The following is a 27,012-nucleotide window of genomic DNA, read 5'->3' as shown; positions in this document are numbered from 1 at the left end:
GGGGAGGTGTTGGGCTGCAGGGGGATGGGATTGGTGGGTGCAGTGTGTGTGGGGGGAGGTGTTGGGCTGCAGGGGGATGGGATTGGTGGGTGCAGTGTGTGTGTGGGGGGGTGCTGGGCTGCAGGGGGATGGGATTGGTGGGTGCAGTGTGTGTGTGGGGGGGTGCTGGGCTGCAGGGGGATGGGATTGGTGGGTGCAGTGTGTGTGTGTGTGGGGGGGTGTTGGGCTGCAGGGGGATGGGATTGGTGGGTGCAGTGTGTGTGTGGGGGGGTGCTGGGCTGCAGGGGGATGGGATTGGTGGGTGCAGTGTGTGTGGGGGGAGGTGTTGGGCTGCAGGGGGATGGGATTGGTGGGTGCAGTGTGTGTGTGTGTGTGGGGGTGTTGGGCTGCAGGGGGATGGGATTGGTGGGTGCAGTGTGTGTGTGTGTGGGGGGGTGTTGGGCTGCAGGGGGATGGGATTGGTGGGTGCAGTGTGTGTGTGTGTGTGGGGGTGTTGGGCTGCAGGGGGATGGGATTGGTGGGTGCAGTGTGTGTGTGGGGGGGTGCTGGGCTGCAGGGGGATGGGATTGGTGGGTGCAGTGTGTGTGTGGGGGGGTGCTGGGCTGCAGGGGGATGGGATTGGTGGGTGCAGTGTGTGTGGGGGGAGGTGTTGGGCTGCAGGGGGATGGGATTGGTGGGTGCAGTGTGTGTGTGGGGGGGGGTGTTGGGCTGCAGGGGGATGGGATTGGTGGGTGCAGTGTGTGTGGGGGGAGGTGTTGGGCTGCAGGGGGATGGGATTGGTGGGTGCAGTGTGTGTGTGGGGAGGTGTTGGGCTGCAGGGGGATGGGATTGGTGGGTGCAGTGTGTGTGGGGGGAGGTGTTGGGCTGCAGGGGGATGGGATTGGTGGGTGCAGTGTGTGTGTGGGGGGGGGTGTTGGGCGGCAGGGGGGATGGGATTGGTGGGTGCAGTGTGTGTGGGGGGCGGGTGTTGGGCGGCAGGGGGATGGAATTAGTTTGGCAGGTGTGGCGGGAGCAAGGCTGTTGTTACTACCCCTGTCCCTGCAGCAGCCTCCGCTCCAGCTCTCAGCTCAACCGGCCTCCGCCGCCCAGGCCCAAGGCCGAGCTGGACGGGGCGGGGAGAGAGGGAGGCAGGCGGGGCGACCCCTGCTCCCGAAGCCGCTGATTGGCGCCGCGGCGTGGTCTGAGGAGGCCGGCAGGGTTGGGCGGTGCTAGCGAAGCGTCCCCCCCGTCGCCTCTGTCGCGCGCAGCAGCCCCGCCGCCAGCAGCAGCCGCGCGGCCCCTTGCGAGTCCCCGGCAGCCCGGCCGGCGCGCTCCGCGGCAGCCTCCGCTCAGGTCAGTGCGGCCGCTGCCTGGCTCCACCCGCGCGCCCTCCCTGCACAGCTGCCGCGGCGGCGGCCGGACGGAGCGGAGCGGGGCAGACCTTCCCCCGCGCCGGCAGCACGGCCTGGGCGGTGACGCTGGCAAGAGACTTGGCGGGTGGCAGGGCGCCGGGATCCGTGTTCGTAGGGCGCCGTGAGGCCTGGAGCTGACTCCCCCGGGGGAACCGGCGCTGGCCCCTGCCGTTCTTTTAATGCCTAGCTCTAGTTGTGCCCTCGCTTCCCGAGGGCCGGGGCGCTCGCGGCGGCTTCCTGTTTCTCTGTGCTGTGTCGTAGGATTGTTGTTTAGATGTTTGTACCGCACCTAGCACGCTGGGGGCCTGAACTATGTCTGATCCTCGACCTCAAGTGCTACCCCAGGGCGAATAATAAATTAATACTGATAGCGGACAGCCTGCCTCCTCTTTGGGTCACAGTTGTGTGGCTTCCCCCTCCTCTCGAAAGTACTTAAATGCCCCCCCTTATTGTAGGTATTTATCCCCATTTTATAGATGAGGGAACTGGATGCACAGCGGGGTTTGGGGTGGAGGCTGACAGCACACGACCCCCACCCCCATGTAATAACCTTGTGACCCCTGAGGGGTCCCGACCCCCAGTTTGACAACCCCTGCTTTAGAGATGCCATGAATATTGCTAAATCTCTGACTCTTGAAGGTGTTGCAGTGAATTCTGTCTTGATTCTTGTATGTCGTATTGCTGTAGCTGTGTTGGTCCTTGGAGATTAGAAAGACAAGGTAGGTAATTTTATTGCACCAGCTTCTGTTGGTGAGAGAGAAAAGCTTTTGAGTTTACACAGAGCTCTTTTTCAGCTCTGGGAAGAGTGTGTCAGCTAAAGGGAACAAACTGTTTAGCGTGACCGGTTTCAGAGTAGCAGCTGTGTTAGTCTCTATCTGCAAAAAGAACAGGAGTACTTGTGGCACTTTAGAGACTAACAAATTTATTTGAGCATAAGCTTTCCTGGGCTACAGGCCACTTCATCAGATGCATGCAGTGGAAAATACAGAAGGACGATTTTATATACACAGAGAACATGAAACAATGGGTGTTATCATACAGTAGGACGATATTATTGGGTGTATGATAACACCCATTGTTTCATGTTCTCTGTGTATATAAAATCATCCTACTGTATTTTCCACTGCATGCATCCAATGAAGTGGGCTGTAGCCCACTGTCAAGGTTCCTCCCCCACTCTGAACTCTAGGGTACAGATGTGGGGACCTGCATGGAAAACCTCCTAAGCTTATCTTTACCAGCTTAGGTCAAAACTTCGCCAAGGTACAAAATATTCCACCCTTTGTCCTTGGATTGGCCGCTACCACCACCAAACTAATACTGGTTACTGGGGAAGAGCTGTTTGGACGCGTCTTTCCCCCCAAAATACTTCCCAAAACTTTGCACCCCACTTCCTGGACAAGGTTTGGTAAAAAGCCTCACCAATTTGCCTAGGTGACTACAGACCCAGACCCTTGGATCTTAAGAACAATGAACAATCCTCCCAACACTTGCACCCCCCCTTTCCTGGGAAATGTTGGATAAAAAGCCTCACCAATTTGCATAGGTGACCACAGACCCAAACCCTTGGATCTGAGAACAATGAAAAAGCATTCAGTTTTCTTACAAAAAGACTTTTAATAAAAATAGAAGTAAATAGAAATAAAGAAATCCCCCCTGTAAAATCAGGATGGTAGATATCTTACAGGGTAATTAGATTCAAAAACATAGAGAACCCCTCTAGGCAAAACCTTAAGTTACAAAAAAGATACACAGACAGAAATAGTTATTCTATTCAGCACATTTCTTTTCTCAGCCATTTAAAGAAATCATAATCTAACACATACCTAGCTAGATTACTTACTAAAAGTTCTAAGACTCCATTCCTGGTCTATCCCCTGCAGAAACCAGCATATAGACAGACACACAGACCCTTTGTTTCTCTCCCTCCTCCCAGCTTTTGAAAGTATCTTGTCTCCTCATTGGTCATTTTGGTCAGGTGCCAGCGAGGTTACCTTTAGCTTTTTAATCCTTTACAGGTGAGAGGAGCTTTCCCCTGGCCAGGAGGGATTTCAAAGGGGTTTACCCTTCCCTTTATATTTATGACACCCACTAAAGCTTATGCTCAAATAAATTCGTTAGTGTCTAAGGTGCCACAAGTACTGCTGTTCTGTTTAGCATGAGTAGTTAACAGATTTCAAGATGAACAGTCCCATGAAATGTGTTAACTAGTTATACTAAACAGTCTGTTCCACGTTGTATTTAGCTGTGACACTCTAAATTTCCCAGACCAAAAGAAGAATTCTGGGAAGCTCGAAAGCTTTTCTCTCACCAACAGAAGTTGGTCCAATAAAATATATTACCTCAGTCACCTTGATTCCTTCTTGTCAATGAAGTTATTGGTGTGGGAGCCACTTAGGCTGTTTTCCGAGTAGCAGTCGTGTTAGTCTGTATCCGCAAAAAGAACATGAGTACTTGTGACACATTAGAGACTAACAGATTTATTTGAGCATAAGCTTTCGTGGGGCTCCTTCTCACAGGTTTTTGTATGTTATATGCTGCCCATGGGAAAAATAACATGAGACAGTTGGAAGGGGAAAAAAATAAAGTTTATAAACCATTAACGGCCACCTTTTTTTTTTTTTTTAGTAATAAAAATATCTGGTCGCATCAGTGGCCCCTGAGCCTTTTGGTCCTTTACCTCCTCTGAGAAGTGCTTATGAGGTGTAAAGGGGAAAGGGAAAGAAAGGTTTTTAACAGTGGCAGGAGCTGCTGTTTCCTTGTTAAAGACATTCCTCCCCTCCCCAAAGTCTGTTTTTTGAGTACTTGTGGCACCTTAGAGACTAACCAATTTATTTGACCATAAGGTTTCGTGAGCTACAGCTCACTTCATGCATGCATCCGATGAAGTGAACTGTAGCTCACGAAAGCTTATGCTCAGATAAATTGGTTAGTCTCTAAGGTGCCACAAGTACTCCTTTTCTTTTTGTGAATACAGACTAACATGGCTGTTACTCTGAAACCTGCTTTTGAGTGTTTGTTTTTTGTTGGTTTTTTTTTGGCAAGTTAAGCTTAATAGCATTGGATGCTGTGAGATGGGTAAGTCAGGGCTGGATATAACTGTAGGTGAATAGCATTGTGAATATTACTAATGGGAGATGGTTACACTTTTGTGGGCAGTTTGCACAAGAAAACTGTAGTGATTTTCTTAGTTATTTTATAAGAGCAAATCCAGGGAAGTACATTCACAGCTTAATACAGTTGGCCCAGATTTCTCCATTCTTTGTTTAATATTGATGTGCTGTTATAATGGTTTTTGTTTCTGGTCCACTACATCACCATTTGAGAAAATGTTGATTTTTGGAAGGGAAGAATATTTGATTTATTTGTATTAAATCCACTGGAAGTCTTCATGAAAACAAATAATGCTGCAGAAAAGTTTCTCAATTATAGTAGACTGTGACTCTTTGTATATTACTCCTTTCCCTCTTTCCTCCCCCAGCCAATTTATTTCTTCTGTAGAAGAAGCCATACAACTTAACCTCAGGGTCTCGCTTTTTTTTTCTTTTGCAGCATAAATCTTTTTTTCTTTGTTATACAGTGTAGTTTTTGCAAAGCCTTATTTTCTTACACAAATAAATAAAGAAATATATTTCTACAGAATGAAGATGTGGCTCTTTATAATTGTGGCATGTTTGATCCAAGGAATTGTAAGTTCAGAAGCATTTGTCAGAAGAAGAAGAAATGTGGATCCTGAAACATCTATGAATATTGTAAGTTATGTATTGTAAAATTCATTCAATAGCTACCATTTAAAAAAAATTGTTGATTGTCATCTGTTACCATATGGTTACTATATATAGTGAATAACTCTAGTTATCTTAGATATTGTAGTATGTTTACTGTGGGAAAATGCTGACTTTTGAAACTGATTACTTTAACTGTGGAAGGGTGTTTTGCCTATTTAAACTTTAATGAATAATGCTCTTGTTGTAGGTCTGGAATAAAGAACAGAGGGAAAGTGCCTAACCTAGTTCTTTAAATTGCTTAACCTGTTTACACGCCTGACATTAAGCAGGAATCTTGTCAGCGACATTCTGTTTCCATCTCCCTCCTTGCTTGCAAATTGAAAAAAGCTCTGGATTGATTGTGGGTATGGGTGTGCATGTGAGAAAGATGTACAGGAAGTAACATATATAAATAATATGTATCTCTGGCCTATATGCTGTCTCATGTCTTATATAAAAGGGTAAATAACACTCTCACTTTCTGCACATCAGTCATGATTTTATAGACTTCTGTCATATTCCCCCTTGGTCATTTCTTTTTCCAAGATGAACAGTACCGACCTTCTAAATCTCTCCTCATATGGAAGCTGTTCCCCACCCATAATAATTTTTGTTTCCCTTCTCCGTACCTTTTCCAATTCTAATATTTTTTCGTGAGATGGGGTGACCAGAACTGCACGCAGTATTCAAGGTGTAGGCATACCATGGATTTATATAGTGGCATTATGATAATGTTATGTTGTCTTACCTGTCCCTTTTTTAATGTTTCCTAACATTGTTATCATCTTTGACTGCTGCTGCACATTGAGCAGTTGTTTTCAGAGAACTATCCACAATGACTCCAAGATCTTTCTTGAGTGACAACAGCTAATTTTAGACCCCATCATTTTGTATGTATAGTTGGGATTAAGTTTTCTAATGTGCATTACTTTGCATTTATCAACATTGAATTTCATCTGCCATTTTGTTGCCCAGTTTCCCAGTTTTGTGAGATCATCTTGTAACTCTTGCTAGTTAGGTCCAAAGCTGATTATCTTGAGTAATTTTGTATCATCTGTAAATTCTGCTACCCCACTTTTTACACCTTTTTCCAGATCATACTCTGTGGCCCTACCTCCACTCTAGTTAAAACTGCTAGAAGGAACCGTACTTATTAAAACCACTTTTTCCTAGTAAGGTTTTCCTGACAGTTGCTTTGCTCCCCCTTTGCTTTCACTCTTGTTGCTTTTCCCTCTTTCTGTCCTTGGGTAAGGACTTGCTGTTAATTACTTGTGATCTTATCGGCACCTTTGCCCCTCCTCTCATTTTCCCCACGCTCTTTGTTACCTTCCCTTGTTGCATCACATCTGAAACTAGCTTATAAACTCTTTGGGGAAGAGAGAATTTTCCTTTTCCGTACAACACCTAGCATATTTCTGAGCACTTTAAAAAAAAATAGTAACTACAGTTATTGCCAATAGGATCATGCAGTGTACTGGTTAGGCATTTACACATCTTCTAAATGATTCTGCTAAATGAGTTTTTTTTTTTTTTTTTTATTAAAGGTTTGTGAACTAACTCAATTGCTAGTGATGGAATAGAAGTGAGTTTTTCGAAGAGATGGTGTTTAGTAGTCCTATTTTATAGCATTAGTGTCGGACATTAAAAGCCATAACCCACGTATCTGAACAGTGTGCAAAACTTTCCTGTTCTTGCTGCAATGGTTAAGTCATAATATAAATGACTTTATTGAAGCCACTGTTATACAACATTTTGTTTCAAACCTGCTGTGTTGTGGGTCATTTAGATGATGTATTTAAGTGTGATAGGGTTCCATGAGTGATAAATAAGAGTAAGGATCATGCCTCTAATATTTGAAATGTTTTAAAAATCTTGCCCTTTAGAAGGCAGATGCATCCCGTCATCTGCCACTGATAGCACAATTTTTGGTGACATCACTTGTCTGTCATTGACAGATGTTTGCTCTTTTCAGTGAGCATTGTCTGTCCGTCCTTCTGTCACTTCAGTCTTTCCCTTCTTTATCCTGTTGTCCCAATCTTCTTTCTCCTGCCCCCTTTTCCAGCACCAGCACTCTTGTCTCCTCTGGTTAGTGGCAAACTAGATGACCTATGTGTCTTCTCTATAGTGGAGACATAGACTACCAGCTTTAGCCTGGGATACAAACTAGAATCTGGAGCTCTCTCTCTGTAGGGCTTGGACATTGAGACAGATGAGAGAGATTTCAAAGGCACCAAGAATTGTTAGTGCCGAACTCCTATTGAAAGTCAGTGGGAGTTGGGTGCCTAATTCTCGTTGGTGACTGAAACACGTGCAGTAGAGAACACATCATCACCTAGTAACAAACCTTTCCCTGATGGTCTCTCTCTACCACCTACCAGACATAGCCACAGCAATGGAGACATCACACTTCTATATTGTTGTCTGTGGAAAGACTTCCAAGCACTTTACAGACATTAATGAATTAAAAATGTCAAAAGTTTCAGTTAAAAGCTTTTGTTTTTCTTTTTGCAGAGTGAAATTGTTACCTACAGAGGCTACCCTAGTGAGGAGCACGAAGTGGTGACTGAAGATGGATATATCCTTAGCATTAACAGAATTCCTCATGGGAAGAAAAGCCATGGGAGGAAGAAGGGTAAGATTTACTTCTGCCTGAAGAAAGGGAAGCCTTGGAGAAGATCACTTTGATTTAGAGAGTGCTAGCTCTTGTAATAAACCTGACCAGGATAAAATGTTGGTAACCTATGTGGTTTACAATTACTTATAAAGGAAAATAACAGTGCAGACTATGTTAGAGTGGTTAGATTATTGGTGGGGGATTTCCCCCCAAAATTCAGAATTTGTAAGTGGTTTGTATTTTGCAGGATCTCAGACACTTTTTGTGTGTGTGTGTGTTGAAATTTTATGTTTACTGAAAAAACTCATTTTATGATAAGAGAAATGGTAACTTTTTTTAAAGTAAGAATGTATTAAAGTCTGTCTGTCTGCGAAAATACCATTTTTTAAACTTTTTTTGGTTTTAAAAACTTTGACTAACACTAAAGGTAGGGGCAGGTCCTATTCCTCTTCTGTTGAAAAACAAACCAGAAAGACACTTCCCCTCCCCCAACAAAACAAAAACAAACAAAAAACAAACAAAAAAAAACACAAACAAAAATCCCAATGCTCTTCTGATTTCTGCCTGGAAATAGGAATTAGACTAAGTTGATTTGATTTTAGATTCTAGCATCCTTGTCGTTATAAGAAACTATAAAGCAAAGTAATAATTACTATAGCACCATATTGTACATAGCTATTTACAGTACATAAAATATTGTAGTAATAAAAAAAAAATCTTGTTTCTAAAGAAATTGGATATTTTAAGCTGTACTGCACCCAAGCCAAGACAGAGGGCCAAGTGGATGTTGTTGCTTATTGCCTCGCCAGAAGTGGTTGCCTTTCAGAAGTGTTTGACAGGGAAGGAGAATGACTAGCATATACTAAGGAGGAGGATGTCCAAGCCGTAAAGAGTGGCATGAAAGAAGGCACAAAATTAGGAGAGGGGAAATCAAAAGAGGAGACAAAGGGAGTTTTCAGAAGAGAAGCTTGGGATAAGTGTAGAGAGTGGGAGTGTGTATAGGAGGGAATGAGGCCAAAGGTACTGGCAAGGCCTAAGCTATAGAATGTTTTGAAAATAAGACTAAAATGGATGTGGAAGAAGAGAAGCATGTGCAGGAAACAGTCTTAGATCTGCTATACTATTATGCTGTGGAAACTAATATGCTTGTAGATCTGAATAGCATTGGATGAATTTGGCCAGAATCAAATTATGTTTAATGTCCCTTGGGGTAAATTCTGCCCTCTAAGGCATGCATGCATCTATCATTTATTTCAGTGGGAGTTGTATGCTTATATCTGAGGATAGAGTCTGAACCCATGGAGTTTAAAAAGGTGAAGATGTGTGATGCATACATATGTATCTTATGGAAGGGGGAAAAAGCTAATATCCTATAATTGCAGGTGTGAACAAATACTATGGCAAAAGACCCTCTTCTACCAAAGGCAAAAAAATCTGTCTGTCCTTAATGGTTGATTTGATCTCTCTGAAGCACGTTTGCCCTAACTACTATCTCAAAGAGCATAGAGGCAGACAGTTTGGTGCACAAGGCAAGCTAGTCAATTTGGCTAGTTTTATATTTGTGCTTAAAAAATCCTGAGAAATCCACAAAGTGAAGATAGATTATGCTTCTGTAGGTTTTTTTTATTGAATCTTTCATCTGTAACATAAGCAAATAGAGTGAAGTTTCCCGTCTCAAAAGAGTGATGAGGAGGTGAAGGAGGAAGCAGTATCAAAGTTCATGTTTTGTAAAATACTTTTAATTTTTTAAAAACAAGGATTACTGAGCAACTTTTGTCAAGTAGGATCCCCTAGAAGAAGAATGAAGACTTCAAAGTTCATGTTGACTTCAAGCTGTTATGGACCTGGTATCTTTTCCCAAACAGTGTATATTTACTGCTGACAGAATTCATAGGGCACATATTTCATAATGTTTCTGTTGCAATATCTGAGAAATGTGAATGGGATTAATTGCTGTTATGTATGACATTATCTTTTGAAGTGAAAGTCCACAACAGTCTACAGTTTCACAGCTGCAAAAACAGTAAGGGAAATTTTGTTGAGTTAAAAAGAAAAATGGCAATGACTTTCAGTTTGTTAATGAGTGCTAAAAATCAACATCAGTACATGAATGGAAGGTATTAAAGTAAGTTCACCTTCCAATCCCAGTTTCCATTCCCATGCTCCTATGCATTCTGAGAACCTGCAGCAGATGTTAATGTTGATACAAAGTGGAAGGGGATCTGATGCTAAAGACAGTGGTACACCATCTTAGTTTGTCATTGTCTTAGCCTGAAAAGCCTGATCCCTGGAGTTCACCTATAAGAATGCCTTCTACGGCCTTGTGGGAAGAGGAGGGGAGTAAGGACAATGAAGAAAAGCTAGCATGCCTTCAGGATCAGGCCTCTTATAAATAGCACGCTATGGTCTTGCTGTAGTTCCTGCTTTTCTCTCCGCTTTTGGGTGTGTGTGAAATACTAGGGTCTTTTGCTCTAGTTAAGAACCTAATGTAATGTTTTTAAACCCATAACAAGAATAAAATAACTTTTTCTTTAAAAACCTGCTATTATGGAAGATTACAGTGCATGAATTTAAGACGTGAGTATCATAAAGGCTGCTCATCTTACAGTCCTATAGCTTAACCACTCAAATATAGATATGAAGCAAATATTGAATACTCACTAGAATTTGTGTCAGGAGTTCAGTGCCAGGAGAACATGAAGCTTTGATTTTTAACTACATAACATGCTTTATCTTTCAGGTCCCAAGCCCGCTGTTTTTCTGCAGCATGGTTTTCTTGCAGATGGTAGTAACTGGATCACAAATTTGGACAACAACAGCCTGGGCTTTATGCTGGCAGATGCTGGCTATGATGTTTGGATGGGAAACAGCAGGGGGAACACTTGGTCCAGAAAGCATAAACACTATACAGTGAAGCAAGAGGAATTCTGGGTTTTCAGGTAGCTGGATCTCATTTCTGAGGAGTGCTGTTTATTACATGTTATACATGCTGTCAACAGGAACCACTCCTTTCCTTCCCTCATTTCCTCCATGATACCATGCCCCCACTATTAGTGCTGTGCCGATCACTGAATTTTTGGTTTCCTGGAAGTTCTTGGAGCCGAGAGAGTAGAGGTTGGTTTGGGTCAAACTGAAACACTTTTTGAATTTTTGGTGAATTGAAAAAATAGGAAAAATTTCCTTTTGGGTTGAATGAAACGATTTGTTTCCAGGCATATTTAAAAAATAAAAGGAAACGAAGCTTTCAATTCACAGCCAAGGCAGTAGGGTTTCCCCCTTAGCCCAGTGGTCAAGACATTGTTTTTGTATGTGGGAGACTCAGGTTTGAATTCCTGCTGGGGAGCAGGGACTGGAACCCAGGTCTTTTCCTTCAACCACTGGGGATATAGTCATTCTCTCTCCTGCTCTCTGTCTGGCCCAATGACTATTCATGCACATTTTTATACAAAGTGAAACAGCTTCAAGAGAGGAGATTGAGACACCCCCCACCCTGAATACCCCATAGCCAGGACTCCCTCCCATCCCTTCCCTTGAAATTTCTTTGGCCAAATCTGCATTTTTTTGGCAAATAAACTGTTCATCTGAAAAACTTCACCCTGCTCTCACCCAATCTCAAAGAAGATATATTGGAATTGGAAAAGGTTGAGGAAAAGGGCAACAAAAAATGATTAGGGGATGGAATGGCTGGCATATAAGGAGAGATTAATAAAACTGGGACTTTTCAACTTGGGAAAGAACTTTTCAACAACTAAGGGGGGATATAAAAGAGGTCTAAAAGTCATGACTGGTGTGGAGAAAGTAAATAAGGAAGTGTTATTTACTCCTCATAACACAAGAACTAGGGATCACCAAATGAAATTAATAGGCAGCAGATTTAAAACAAACAAAAGGAAGTATTTCTTCACACAGTGCACAGTCAACCTGTGGAACTCCTTGCCAGAGGATGTTGTGAAGGCCAAGACTATAACAGGTTAAAAAAAGAACTAGATAGGTTCATGGAGGGTAGGTCCATCAATGGCTATTAGTCAGGATGGGCAGGGATGGTGTCCCTAGCCTCTGTTTGCCAAAAGCTGGAAATGGGTGACTGGATGGATCACTTGATTACCTGTTCTGTTCATTCCCTCTGGGGCACCTGGCATTGGCCACTGTCGGAAGACAAGGATACTGGGCTAGATGGACCTTTGATCTGACCCAGTATGGCTGTTCTTATGCTCTGTCAACTACCCCACTTCAGTAACAGATTAAACAAGATTGTGCCACTCCAATTTTTTATCCTGGTTATATATGTGCTAATATGCTAATAGTGTGGGGAACTATAAATTTGCTATAATGGCCTGATCCTGCCTTCATTGAAATCAATGAGAAAATTCCCATTGGCTTGTGTGGTGCCAGGATCAAGCCCTAAGTGAATCTTGGTCAGAGTTTGGCTGTTTGGAATCAACCTTTGGAAGTTTTTGTTCATTCTTATCTGACTAATCTTCAATGTACTAAAGTTCCATTCAATAGTTCTACTCTGTGTATGTTGATATGGAAATTTTATAGCTTTATTTATATAGCCATCTTCTTGTCTTTATGTTATAGTTTTGATGAAATGGCTAAATACGACCTTCCTGCCACTATAAACTTTATTGTGAATAAAACTGGACAGGAGAAAATCTATTACATTGGCCATTCACAGGGTACCACTATAGGTATGTTAAGACATTTTAATTTAACTTGAATACATTGTTTTAAAAGAGAGATTTGCACACTTCTGGTTAAATAATAATAAAATACGGATTTACTAGTACAGTTTGTTTTGTATCCTCATTAGAACTAAAAGGCTAGAGAATTAACTTTCACCTATTTATTTGAAGTGAAAACATATAAAACAGTAAATTAAGCTAATAGACTATGTTATTCATCCAATTTATGTAAAAACAAATATTCTAAAGAGTTGTGAAAGTGTATATGAAAAATCATAGATTCATCACTCCAGCTAGAATTTGATGCTCAGGTCAACCTTTAATTAACCAAACCAGTATTTAAAGAAATACAGGACTGATGCTAATTCAAATTGTTCTCTAAACACATACACAATTTCCAAATTCAGAACTTAAAACATACTACTTAAAACATACTCTGTAATGAAAACATGCCCTAGCTAAAAATCTGATTTAGTTTCTGTCAAATATTGTCTTAAGCAGTCATATTTTTTTTACAGCTTTCATCGCATTTTCAACTATGCCGGAGCTGGCTAAGAAAATAAAAATGTTTTTTGCATTGGCACCTGTAGCCACAGTCAAGTTCTCCACTAGCCCTCTGACAAAACTTGGAGTGCTTCCAGAGCTGCTGCTCAAGGTATGTATTTTAGTCAAGATATTTGTTTTAAACCTAAATGAGTATTTCTTTCCCATTTAAAATGGTTTTAGTAGAGAATATAAATAAAACTGCGTGTAGACTTAATGCATATGAATGTGCCTCTCTTGCGATATACACACTTGTACAGAAGATTAACATGCACAACATGAGTTCTAAGCCAAATTTTGACTTTGTATCAGTATATGTCTAGAGTTGCTCTGTGATGGTTTTCTGTATTGATAACTGCGTAATTGAGAGTAGAATTTGCCCCAGTGACCACAAAATGTATTTGATGCTGCCCACTGCGCTCCATGTTCCACATTAAAAAAAAAAAAAAAAGTGAGTAATAATGTAAAAGCAGACATTTGTTTTGATGATGATGGATCACATGCTATCTGAAAACACTGTTTATCTTTGTACCATACACAAGGATGTTGAAAGCCTTCAAAATGGGAGAATTGAACCAGCAGGCTGAGAAATTTAAATACATGACAGGAGAAGCTAGGGGAAAGTTAAAACTTAAAATGTATCTTATAAACAGGGCTTAACCTGAAAGCATTAGTATTCCATTTACTCATTTGCACATGGTTCTAGGACTTGTGTTTCCAAAAAGCCATGACTGGTATATATAAATTAGTCAATGTCACTAGGGTCATGTGATATCCTTTCTTCCTTTATATACAATATTTTCCATTTGTCATCAGTTTCTGCAGATTTATTTAGCAATCACCTCTGTGTACTTCAGTCTTTATATAGATTTTTCCATTGATAAACTCACATGTTCCACTCCGTTAAATTGGTATGGCTCCTAGAGACCCTGTTTAATCTAATGCCTGCTTCTTGGGCAGGCGAGTATTAGCATAAATGCTGATCCCATTAAGGAGAGTTGAGCTGGTAAAAAATACTATGGTGCTTTTTCAGACTTGAAATTCTAAATTCTTATTTTTCACACAAGTTGCCAAACAAAGAGTGAGAAGAAACAGAAGGAGGATACAGTGAAGATGTTCACTAGCTGCTGTGTATAGGGGCTGGACTGCCCACCTCCATCCACCCAGCTATCCTTTGGTGGGAGAAGGAGGGGGAGCCATGTGAGTTCTGGCAGAGGAGGTTTTAGATTTTGGAAGTGTCACCTTATCTCTGTTAGGCGTAATGCACCTTTTCTAACCATAGGACATGAATAGATATTTTTGTGTATTGTAACTGCCACTGGCTCTCCTTCTCCCCTCAGACAGATAGAGATGAGGCCAAATAACACCTGCCAGCTCACTCTGTCCCTCTTCTCATAGTGAAGGTGGCTGCTTCGTTAGAATAATAGGCTGATCAGTGTCCCCAGTTAAGAGGCTTTTATTTGATAGAAAAATGCACCTGTTCACATGGTGCTGTGAAACTTGACCCAGTCACAGTGACTTGCACAGTGAGCTATTGTGGAACCACCCAATGAACCATAAACTAGTGGATAAGTCATCGACTTTGTGCTGTGTCAGTGTGAGTAAAAAGCACTCTGTAGATCATGTTCAAACCCTTGGACTTTTTAAAAATATCTTGCAAGAGGAAACTGCCACCACAATGCAAGCTTGGTTTTATTCACATCGTTTGAATTGAGGAAGCTTCAGATATCAAGCATCCCAATTTAAGCAGATGTAGCTTAAAATATTTAACCTTTAGCAGAAATCTGACATGCCCTCTCTGACATAATGAATATAAAACTTTTTAAAAAATTGGAATTTTCATGGATTTTCTTTGGGTAGCCATGAATAATTTATTCTGTTCTTAACTTGATAGCAAAGGTACTAATTATATATTTCGCTACAGAGTAATGATCTAGGCCGGGGTAGGCAACCTATGGCACGCGTGCCAAAGGCGGCACGCAAGCTGATTTTCAGTGGCACTTACACTGCCCGGGTCCTGGCCACCAGTCCGGGGGGCTCTGCATTTTAATTTAATTTTAAATGAAGCTTCTTAAATATTTTAAAAACCTTGTTTACTTTACATACAACAATAGTTTAGTTATATATTATAGACTTATAGAAAGAGGCCTTCTAAAAACGTTAAAATGTATTACTGGCACGCAAAACCTTAAATTAGAGTGAATAAATGAAGACTCGGCACACCACTTCTGAAAGGTTGCTCACCTCTGATCTAGGCACACATGGAGTGTAATGAGAAACATTCTTAATCTTTCTTTTATGAATTGAAGTAGTTATCCCAAGAAAGCTAAAGTATGAGTAAAAGTAAATAGCCTTCTGTTATGTGTATTTGCTTATTATTTTGCAGGATATGTTTGGAAAGAAGCAATTCCTTCCCCAGAGTTCATTGCTGAAGTGGCTTGCCACTCATGTTTGTACCCACAGATTACTGGATGACCTTTGTGGCAATTTCTTCTTTCTTATATGTGGTTTTGATGAGAAAAACTTAAACATGGTATGTTCTGTATACACCTAGCAATCATCTCCTTGTGACTTTTAAGAGTATAGACTATGATTTAAGAGTGTTTATACTCCATATGTACCTTAAAAGAAGTTTAATACCTTCTAGTTCTTGAGAGATTGAATGAGTATCTTTTCTTGCTGTGGACAGGAGTCCAGCTGCACAGTCCAGTTGATAAAATACATAGAACTAAATTTAAAAATGGATTGAAAAGATGAAACAATTTTTTTGTACTTTGTGGGAAGAACATGGGTAAGATGGATAGATGGTGAAGAGAATTAATGGTATAGAACATGGAGAGAAGGGAGAAGTAAAAATTAGACTTCACAGCTTGGGATGTATCCATGTGCAAGAGCTGCTGAGATTTCCAGATCTCATAGTGGACATATGCAGTTGTTTTTCTAGGAGTCAATTTGTACAGTTTAAAAGTCTGTAGCTGTTCTGTGTTCCAAACGAAGATTGAAGCACAGGAGACAGTGCAGGTGTGTTGTGGACAAATTGGTTAAGTGCATTTCTAGTCTGAAAAGCAATTTTGTAAAAAATTGTCTACCACGTCCTAATCGGTTATGCCTGTACAAATGCATTGGAGGAAATGTTGCAGAGGTGTCGCTGAAGATGCAATTTAAAGACTGAAGGGATGTATGTTTTGATGAGGGCATAATTTGGCCTGCGGAACCTTTTGTTGCTGGTGATAAAACTTCAGAAGGAAAGAATCCAGCTTGAAATTTCCAGTCTCAAGGTTGAGTTTCCAGAGTTGGGTTTTTGTTTAAAAACCCAACAAAAAACACCAAATAGCAGAACATCTCTCTACATTGCTCTGGACATCTGTGACAGACCATAAACATGGAATCCCACAATGCCACTTTTTAGAATTGGTTTGTGGAGTAGTACTGTAAGCTGGGGGCAGTGGTCGGGACACAATAGTAAGAATACAATGGGCAGGGATGGTGTGTCTAGCCTCTGTTTGCCGGAAGCTGGGAATGGGCAATAGGGGATGGATCACTTGATGATTACCTGTTCTGTTCATTCCCTCTGGGGCACCTGGCATTGGCCACGGTCAGAAGACAGGATACTGGATATAATATCTAGATGGAACTTTGGTCTGACCCAGTATGGTCGCTTTTATGTTCTAATAGACATAAGGAGCTTTGGGTTTCGTCATGGAGAGAGTGAGTGCAAATCTGACTGGCCATTCTAGTGGGATCAAGCCACCTGAAAGAGCAATGAAATGGGGACACTCATATGGGGGAGATTGTGCAAAATATTCCCAACAAAACTTTAACTTCAATGTTAAGTTTTTGCTTTTCCATGCAACTGCACTAAAATATTGTGGGGAAAATCTTCAAAATCATTTCTTCTGTCACAAAAGAACTATTTGGGCAAAATCACAATTTGAAACGTGGCCCAACTGATGTCTTGTCATTAACTTCAATAGGTCCAGGATTTCACCCTCAATTAAAAAAAATTTTTTTGATTGAAAATCTGAATATGGCATAATTTATATGAAATAGGGAAAATGCTAATTTTTGTGTGCAGAATTTCCCACTCCCCATACAATTTTGCATAGTTCTAAATTTGGGTAATACTTTACTCTGTCTGAGGATTCAGCTTTCAGGAGACAGTATTTTTAAACTGAAAATAAATGAAGCTTATTTGGAGCAACAGTCTACATTAGTAGAAGTAGGTTGAACAGCAGGTCAAAACTAGTATAGTGTAGGGAGGCATTTAAAAGTTAGAAGAGCTTGGAACGCTTTTGCTAACATTAAAATTTTTAAACTTGTAAATTGATATAAAAATTACTCATGCATATCACTGTCCAGTTTAAAGTCAATATTTATGACAAAATCCTTGTATTAAGGACACCATAGACTATTAAAACTGAAGTGTTTTTTCTAAATTTAGTTTGCTTTTCATTCAGCTGGGAAACAAAGCTAGATTGGTTAGTTTCACTTTTGCTTCTAGTAACTTAAGCAATACTATTCTCCTTGTTTTTTTCAATGTGTTAGGAGAAGGCTTACATCTCTTCCTTTACAACCATGCTTTGGTTTTTGTTTTTTGGAAAAAACTCAGACCAAAACATTGAAACATTCCTAGTCAGATTCAGTTTCTTGGTGTGTGTTTTTTTTTTTTAAAGTGTAATTTTAAGGTAAAATAAAACATCAGCTTTAGATCAAACTTTAGTTTTAAACTAAATGTTTATTGACAGTGTTATTCAATTAATGGCAAGGCTTAAGCATCCTATCCAGTTTGCGTATACTAGTCTACTCTTAACTTTCTGATCAGAACTTATTTCTTTTAAACTTACTCTATTCAGTTGTGCAAAAAGCAATAAAGGATGGAACTGATGCATATTAATAGATGAAAATTGTGATAAACTATGTTGCTGTTGCAGAGCCGAGTCGACGTGTATTCAACACACTGCCCTGCTGGGACATCTGTACAAAACATGATCCATTGGACCCAGGTAGAGCTTCTGAATCTAAAGTGCCTGTTGACCTAACTTGTTTATAAAATACTGCTGTCAGTGAAATAGGGGTAAAAATGTCAAAATGATCCCATGATAGCACAACTTTGAGAAGACTCTGGGACTACTAAGGAGAAAGTCAGAACAGCAGGTATTAATCACTGCAAGGGAAACTTTTTAAAATTTCCCTTTTGATGCAGCATATATTTTTGCATGAGTGCAAAATAATAGGTGCTTCAGATCAGCAGACAGTATTTCTGCCTGCTTTTTAAACTACCATATCAGAGATCAAGTTGCTATAACAAACATTTGATTCTCCTTCAGTAACCTTGGTTTCTGACCATGAGCTGCATACTGTAGCAGGGCCAGTGGACAAATTGTGGATAGTTACAGTAGGGTTTTTTTTACACTTTGCAGTCCACATACTTGCAATTAATTTAGTGGCTGTATCTCAGTGGTATAAAGCAGGTGCTGTACTCCTGTGCTGCGGGAAGAGATTTCTTGTGGAATCAGCATCTGCTGGTCCCTGCATAGGTGCTTGAAAGTAAGATACAATCTTAGAGTCAACCTGGTTGTCTACACAAAGTGTGTGTTGGTCTGGGAAGTGTACTTTGAGCTTCCATGGGTTAGGTATCGGGCCTGGAATGAAGTGGGGAGAGGCTCATACAGAAAGCTGGTTTTAAAGATTCATGTTTCTTAGATTGCTGTTTCTGAAAACTTTTGGACTGTAAACAGTACTAAGTAAGTTTTAAAGGAAAACTCCATTTATGTGGTTGTCAGAGTTCAGGGCAACTGCACCTGTATTTGTCCTCCATGGTCCAGTAAGGGCACCCCTTCTAGGCTCCCGGCTGCTCAATTGTCCACCTCTGGCAGAGACCCACATCTCTTTCTGTGCTGACTGGGGTACTTTAACGCTGCTACACTGTGAATTCCCCAGCTAGACAGGCTGCCTTAACAGGCCTGCATGTGTGCTGCTTTCTCTCCGAAGGCTTTGAACAGATTAATTGCCCCAGTTCTAAGTTACCGTGCAGCCCTGTCTAAGCAAGCATATTTTATTCTTAAGGTGAAAGCGTTATAGATAAAACATACTGAAAACAGTTAAAAGAACCTAGCATGCATGCCAAAAAGCTTACCAGAGATCATCTCCCTTCCCCTTCCCCCGACCCCCCCCCCACCCAACTCCAACAAGGGCTTTTAACAAGCGCCTGAGTGATTGGCCTGGATTTTTTTTTTTTCTTTTTTTGTGCTATGATCCATTCTTGTTCCCAGAACTGGCTAAGTTTTCTTGTTCCCAAAATGGCTAAGATGGCTTTGTGTGACATGAATTCATTGTTGCTTTGCTGCAATGCAAATGCACCAAAACAACAGCTTTGGAGGAACAAATCTTTACTGCTTAAATAGTGACCTGCAGGCACTGAGCCAGATTTTCTGAAATATACAGACCAATATGCATGTGCAACCCCCAGTCTGGATTAAATCCAGCACAATTGGATGTTTAACTTTTTAAAAATCTGGCCACCTGTGTATTACTTAATAAAATGCTTTATTCCATTTCAGTACATGGTGTCTGCTCCTGCTTCTGGCCATAATCTGTAGGTGAAAATGTGAGATCTAAGACACCTTGTGGAGAAGAAGCGGGCATGGGAATGGTAGAGGGAAGGGGGTGTGGGAATAGTAGAATGAATATTGTAGAAGAACAAAGGCTATAATCAATTTGGCTTTCCTTTGCTCCAGTTATCTTTGTCTCATTGTATAGGTAAAACAGTACCTCCTCTCCCTGTGGTGTGTTCTTTGGTTTTGAATTTAATCACACAGGATTAAGGCAGTTCTCCAACTAACCATCTTGTTCTTTCTTTATAATTCCTGAGTGCAGACACTGACCTTCATGTTTTTGTGTGAATATTTATGTTTTAGGCCGTTAAATCTGGGGAACTCAAAGCTTATGACTGGGGAAGCAAGGCTGCAAATTTGGCTCACTATAACCAGGTAAAGAAATTTTAATGGAAGTCTTACAATCCTTGAGATACAAAAATGAAAACTTCAAAAACTGCCTGGAGACCATGTCAGGCTGTGATCTAGTGAGGCCTTGCAAATTAAGCAGGGACCTGCAGCTGGGATGCAAACATACAGGCCAGGCAGGGGTGGCCAACCTGAGCTGAGAAGGAGCCAGAATTTACGAATGTACATTGCCAAAGAGCGTCAGTAATATGTCAGCAGCCCCCCACATTGGCTCCCGCCCCTGCTCCGAGCACCTCCCACCCACCAACAGCCCCGCCGATCAGCAGCTCCTGCTCCCTCCCCACACCTCCCAATCAGCTGTTTTGTGGCGTGCAAGAGGCTCGCAGGGGGAGTGGGAGGAGCGAGGGCATGGTAGGCTCAGGGGAGGGGGCAGGAATAAGGGGAGGGCCTGTGGCAGAGTCAGGGGTTGAGCAGTGAGCACCCCCCGGCACATTGGAAAGTTGGTGTCTGTAGCTCCAGCCCCGGAGTCGGTGCCTGTACAAGGAGCCGCCTATTAACTTCTGAAGAGCCGCATGTGGCTCCGGAGCCACCGGTTGGCCACCCCGATATAGGCGCTAGGAAATTATTAGACATAAGGTGGCACTGTTGTCTCCGAGTACAGAGTCAGTGCTTCAGATATGACATGGGGTGATACTTTGTTGCAAGGAGGTGCAGTAAATAGGTCTTAACCAAGGTGTTGTCTGGAGTTGGGTGCAGGTTTTTCAGTGAATAGTATATTCACCAAAAAAAAAAAAAAAAAAAATGCATTTAGGGGGCACTGAAAGTATTCACAAATTTGGAAATATTTTCAGCCAAAAGGAGAGAATTTATTTTGAAAATGTCAAACCCATTCATTTTGGCCATTCTGAAATGTTTTGACTCTTTTCGTTTTGAAATATATCTACATATTTTAAAAAAGGATAAAACAAAAAAAATGCAAAAATTTCATTTTAGCATTTTAGTTTTAGGGTGTGTTTTAGTCTGAAACAATTTTGTTTTTAAACTTCTTTCACTTCAGTGAAAATGTGAAAAAAATAATCTGTAGTTAGAAATAAACCAATCCCCCCCCCCCCCCCCCCACCGAGTTTTTGGTGTGGCCCTTCAGTTGAAAAATCACTTATTTGCTCATCTTTAGGCCTGGCTGTTTTTAGATTATTAGTGAGAAGTGCTGTGAGATTATTAGAGTTGTATAGGGTTAATTATGCTGCCCTGGCCAAACTTCAGCCTACTTAAATCCCCCTCTGTAGCTTCATTTGGATATCAAATTGTTCTCTAGATCTCTGTGCATAGCATTAAAAGTTTACCCTTCTTTTGCTTTACGGTGACTGTAATCTCTTGCAGTAATCCTAGCTTGAGCAGTGCAATACAGACTAGAAACATGCAGGCTCGTTGGTAGGTGTAATTTTACTTTCAGTGTAATAGTGACCTATAAAAGCCGGTTTGGGATTAAAATTTTACATGGTAGACTCTTTGCACACATAACTCATCCAACATTACCTTGCAATGTCCAAAAACCTCATTCTTCCTACTGAGCAGGTTTTAACATGGAGTTAGTCAGGGCTTCTCTTGAATTGACTGCTGCTCCCCCAGTGACTGCTGCTCCAGAGCAAAGAAAGGGAAGGGCTAGGATTCTGATTTCTTCTATCCTCTTGCATTTGCTAATACATTGCAGTACTGCTAGACAACCCATTTAGCAGATGGGCTCTTTCTAAAGCCAGAGTTGTTTTTTTTGTATATATGCTTTCATTTTTAAAAGATTGCAATCTTTTTCTCCCCGTCCCCTCCCATAGTCTACCCCTCCATTCTACAAAGTAAAAGATATGACTGTGCCAACTGTACTGTGGACTGGTGGACATGACTGGCTTGCAGACTGGAAGGATGTGGGCATGTTGCTCACTCAAGTCACTAATCTGGTTTACCACAAACACATTCCTGAATGGGAACATCTGGATTTCATCTGGGGTCTCGACGCACCCCATCGCATGTATAAAGAAATCATTAACGAGATGAGCACGTATCTGTAAAACTGTCCGGGGTGTGTGGGGTTAAAATCTTGCTAAATGCCTCTCTTGGAATGTGTGGTGTTGTCATGGCAATAGCACCACATCTTTATTTATAATGCCTTTAAAAATGCCAATAATGACTACTGGTTTGGATTAATGTCTATTTTCGATGTAAACAGTGTTATTTCTTTCATTCTTACAGTCCCTTTCCTATCTTGCTGGCTTCATGCAATGTGGTAATACTGTCAGAAAACAATAATGTGCCTTTGCCTAGAGGAAATATCAATAAATCTACATGGATTTAAAATAGGTTTTAAAAAGACAAATTAACCCACTTTGCATGTCAGCAGCCTGAAAGTTCAAAAGATAAGCACTTGCCCCTGAATAAAATATTAACATGGGTTTGAAAATCAAATACAGTAGAACCTCAGTTACCAACACCTTGGGATTGGACTTTGTTTGTAACTCTGAACAAAACGTTATGGTTGTTATTTCAAAAGTTTATAACTATACATTGATTCAATACAGCTTGAAACTTTGCTATGCAGAAGAAAAATGCTGCTTTCCCTTTATTTTTTTTAGTAGTTTGTTTAACACAGTACTGTACTTTTTTTTTTTTTTTTTTTTTGGTCTCTGCTGCTGCCTGACTGTGTAATTCTGGTTCTAAATGAGGTGTGTGGTTGACTGGTCAGTTCATAAATCTGGTGTTCATAACTCTGAGGTTCTACTGTAGATCTTTCCAAACCTTTTAGTAGTGCTCTTGCTCATACAGTGACAGTTTAACACTGGCAGCACAGGAACCAAAGACACCTAGCTATTTTCTCCTGTGCTTTAATCATAACTTAGCCATATTTTAACAGCTAAACCTGTCAGTTTACTTTCTTCCTAATATTACTCCAAGAAGAATCCATGCTGACACTGCATGCTTTCAGCGCCAGTTGGAGTCACATATTCTGGGTCTGATTCACTATTGCATTATTCCAGACTTCACTGGAGTTACACTGATGTAAAACTACACTAAGACCCTTTGTTTAAAATGCAAAGTACTGATGAGAATTATTACTTATTGTTTGACCTTGCAAATTGCTGGGAGAAGCAAACAGGTTAAAAGAAAACAATGCTTTCTGTAACAGTTACTTGTTATGAGTTGCAGTGAAAAGGGTGGAAGATGTATGTAATTTATTTTTTTGCACTGATAACCACTAGAAAAAAAGGCTCAAATATGTAGTACTGGCAGAGGAGGGGCCAAAGGTAACAATTCTTTAATTCAGGTATATTGTGCCTCCATTTTCACTAGAACTCTATCCATAATCAGCGGCTTCAATGAAGAGCTAGGAGATCATAGGATTTCTAGAGCAGAGCAGGCATTAAACCCAAGGTCTCCAGAGTCCCAGTCTGTAATCCTAACCACAAAGCCATCCTTTGTCCGTTGGCTTCCTCCTCTATTTGATATAGAAAATATTAGATATTAAACTCTTGGTGGCGAATTCTTTGTAAAAAAAAAGCCATAATTTTGGAGTTTTTTACTCCTTATCGAGGCTCAGGGAGTCCCTTGCATTTATAAGTTCTGGTACTTTAATTTTTTTTTAAAAGAATTGCTCTTAATATCCTAGTTGTGACTCCTAACAGAGCCCTATGCTCTGTATTCCTGGTATTGGCATTTGCTTTAGATTACTTTCAGTTGCTTTAAAAAGGAAGTCTCTGAAAGAGAGTGAAGTGGTTTGGACAGCTGTCATCGCAGTGCATGATCATAAATGCTTTAAATATTTTTCAATAAATCAGGATGATCTGTCAGAGCTTGGAATGGTGTTTTCTGTTCCGTTGCATGTAGTTTTACATATGCATATATAATGTTTGTCAAAAATATTTCATTGACATAGGTGTCCAGGACGGATACAATGTAGGGATAAGGTAGCAGACTAAACGCCCATGCACACTTCACCCCAGTCGTGAAAGGGTCACTCTCTAGAGCTAATAGATCGTTCATTTAGTCTCTGGCTTCTCATGTGAGACTTTCAAGAAGGGTGCCAGTTTTGATAACGTGTTCACAGGAACCAGACTGAGACCCCAACACATGGCTTTTAAGCCTCCATACAGTAGGTTATGACTTCTCCTCACACCAGTGACCTGGGGAAAAGGCTTCCTTCTTCACACTCGTAGTCACAATCCCATTACCCCGTTGTCTGTTAATCTGATATACAGTGAATAACAATGTTGCTATGCATTGGCCTAGTCTCAAGACTCTCTGAGATAGAGAACATGAATTTCATTTATTGTCTCCATACGCTGAACACGAGCTGCAAATTGCATTTGAACATTAGGGTTTCCCCCTTTGGAACATGTTTGATCTTAAACTCAGCAAGTTCATGTTGTGAGTACAGTAGAGAATGAGCATTTGGGTAGCTGGGTCCACAAACTATCAACTTTCCCTAGGTTGCTGCCTTGGGCAGTCCCAGCATGAGTGGAGGCAGCACAAAAGCAGCATCCCATGTTCCACAGGAGCCTCTGCAAAGTTTCTGTTCTTTGCAGGGACTGGGATAGGGATTATAAACTCCACAACTGCCTCTGTTCCTGTGGAGGTATATCTGCTGGCAGCAGGATGTGCTTGAATACATGGAATGGGAAAAAGCATGCCATATATGCTGGGTGGGGGCAGGAAAATGATTCTAGTGGAGTGTACTGTATTTAAAATGATATAAAATCTTCCGTACCACCCCCTCCTTCTTCATGCTGGACACAGGTGCTGATAAATGTCCTAAGGTAGCACATGCCTGCACCTATTTCTCTTTGGATTGGGCATAGACCCCCCTTTGTTTACGTGGAGCTGGAAGCCCCTGACAAAAAAACAATAGCTCATACAGAGGTTCTGAGACCATTTATATAAAAGAATATTAGAGGGAATGGGTACAGATAAATGGTCCAAAAGGGGATGGGGGACTTAAAGGAATTTAACAGCAAGAATGAAACAATAGCACAGTCCCGCCACCCGTCTCTGGAGGTGCCCAAAACAGTCTTCCCCACTTGAGGCCTCTAATCCCACCAGTGGTACACATAGAATTGAGATATGCTAACCTGGTGAGGTGGCTCCTCAGTTTGGACTTGTGGCCTGGTGGGGCGCACAGCTACTCATCCTTCACCTTTCCTCAGGAAGCCTGTGGCCAAAATGTTTATCACCAGCCCCAGTCTAGTAGTGTCTATCACAGTCCTTTTCCCCGAGCTTAGACACACTCATCCAGGGCAACACAGTCCTTCCTCCTCTTCACCGATGCCCACCTGTGCATACAAGCCTGCTAATGTGGTACACTCACCCCCAGCTGCTCTCAACTGTCCTGAAATCCTCCAGCTTCTTGCCCCTCTAGGCTGTTGCTCCTCCAGGACTTGGCTGAATGCCCTTAGGTGCCATCTGCTGCCTTACATTATTCCCATCCCCTCACTTGCCGCCCCCGCCCCCCTTAAAAGGATGCATCCCTGCATCCTGCTGCAGCTTTTTCAAATAGTCTTTAAGCCATCTGATCAGTCTGCACCTGCTGTTATCTGCTCTTAGGGTTGAGACTGGAGCCAGGTGTGAGTCACGGGAATGCTCTCCTGCTGAGCCCTCCCTGATGCCACATCAAGCATTTTACTCATGCTCACTATCCCCATCTTCGTCAAGCCACAGTCATGTTGGGCTTTCTGACCAAGGAACATGGTTTAGGGGTTGTGTGTTGGAACTGGGGGAGACTATAATACAGGACCCTTGTGAGTATCTCAGCTGAGATTGGGTGGTTACCCAGGGTTCCAGTGTAGGATCAGGGTCTGTGCACTGGGCATTCACAGAGGGTTTCAGCCAGTTGTAGTGTACCACAATAGATAGCTCAAATAGCACCTGATGGCTGAAAAGACATCATTAAATTTTCTGTGTAATTTTTGACACTGCACCTTCATTCTAGTCTGGTCTTGTAACATGATTTTGCTTTTAGCTGTTTTGAAAAACCTTGCAGCACCTTGATAGAGACTGGCAGAGAAAAACTGAAAAAAAGGAGTTTAAATATTGTGGAAATTTCACCTCTCCCTATTGAAAAAATTAAGGTGGTGACAGTATCAGGACACTGACTTGCACAAAACAGTAGTTAGTTTTAAGATTAAGGCTTTAGATAAACAGTAATTAGTGATAGTTTAAAGTTAGAAATTCAAAATAGGGGACACAATAATCCTCTGTGAAAGACACAGGGTTAGGGTATGGAAAGTTCCCACAATTCCTAGAGAAGAGCTTTGCTATCTAAAAATAGATCAGAGGGAGGAGCTCTACCCAAGATGGCATCAAAGGGAGGAGCTTAGCTATCTATAGGTATGATGTAATAGGAATGATCTAGAAATATGATAAGTACAAGGAAGCTGATTGGCTGAGCCAGGCTAATACATTATGTTAATGAGCAGACCTTGCAAGAGCAGCCAGTACAGGAGCTCCTCACTTAACGTTGTAGTTATGTTCCTGAAAAATGTGACGTTAAACGAATCCAATTTCCCCATAAGAATTAAAATAAATGAGGGGGTTAGGTTCTAGGGAAATTTTTTTCACCAGACAAAGGTCTATATTATATATATACAAACACACACACAGTATAAGTTTTAAACAAACAATTTAATACTGGTACATAGCGACGATGATTGTCAAGCTTGGTTGAGGTGGTGGAGTCAAGAGGGTGGGACATTTCCCAGGGAACGCCTTACTGCTAAATGAACTAGCAATTGACTGAGCCCTCAATGGTTAACTCTCACACTCTACAAGGCAGCAGAGGAGGGAGGGGAGACAGAGACAGAAACACACCCTGTGTGTGAGTGAAAAAAATGCACATTTCCCCTTCAAGTAGCTGACCCCAGGCTTCAGTACACTGCCTTGTTAATTAAATCAGCTTGCTGAGACCTGAGACCACAGCTTCTGCCTAGAAGCTCCCTCCATTGTGTCCCCCCTGCTCTATGGAGATGGGGTGAGCAGGGGGAATAGGGAGACACCCTGGCATTAGCCCCC

At 41.5% G+C, this 27,012-nt stretch overlaps 1 protein-coding gene across 1 annotated transcript; it reads left to right on the top strand.

Moving 5' to 3' along the window:
* Nucleotides 1-1,251: 1,251 nt before the first annotated feature.
* Nucleotides 1,252-26,012, top strand: LIPA (lipase A, lysosomal acid type). Its single transcript, XM_077822399.1, has 10 exons — nucleotides 1,252-1,332; nucleotides 5,032-5,143; nucleotides 7,670-7,790; nucleotides 10,513-10,711; nucleotides 12,354-12,463; nucleotides 12,976-13,112; nucleotides 15,387-15,533; nucleotides 17,932-18,003; nucleotides 19,918-19,989; nucleotides 21,792-26,012. The coding sequence occupies exons 2-10, from the start codon at nucleotides 5,033-5,035 to the stop codon at nucleotides 22,023-22,025; spliced, it is 1,203 nt and encodes a 400-aa protein (XP_077678525.1). The 5' UTR covers nucleotides 1,252-1,332; nucleotide 5,032; the 3' UTR covers nucleotides 22,026-26,012.
* Nucleotides 26,013-27,012: the final 1,000 nt, after the last annotated feature.

The sequence above is a fragment of the Eretmochelys imbricata genome, chromosome 7 (assembly GCF_965152235.1).
Source record: "Eretmochelys imbricata isolate rEreImb1 chromosome 7, rEreImb1.hap1, whole genome shotgun sequence".
NCBI classification, from domain to species: domain Eukaryota; kingdom Metazoa; phylum Chordata; order Testudines; family Cheloniidae; genus Eretmochelys; species Eretmochelys imbricata.
The sequence above is the reverse complement of the archived record's forward strand: the minus strand, read 5'-3'. Positions and strand labels throughout refer to the sequence as shown.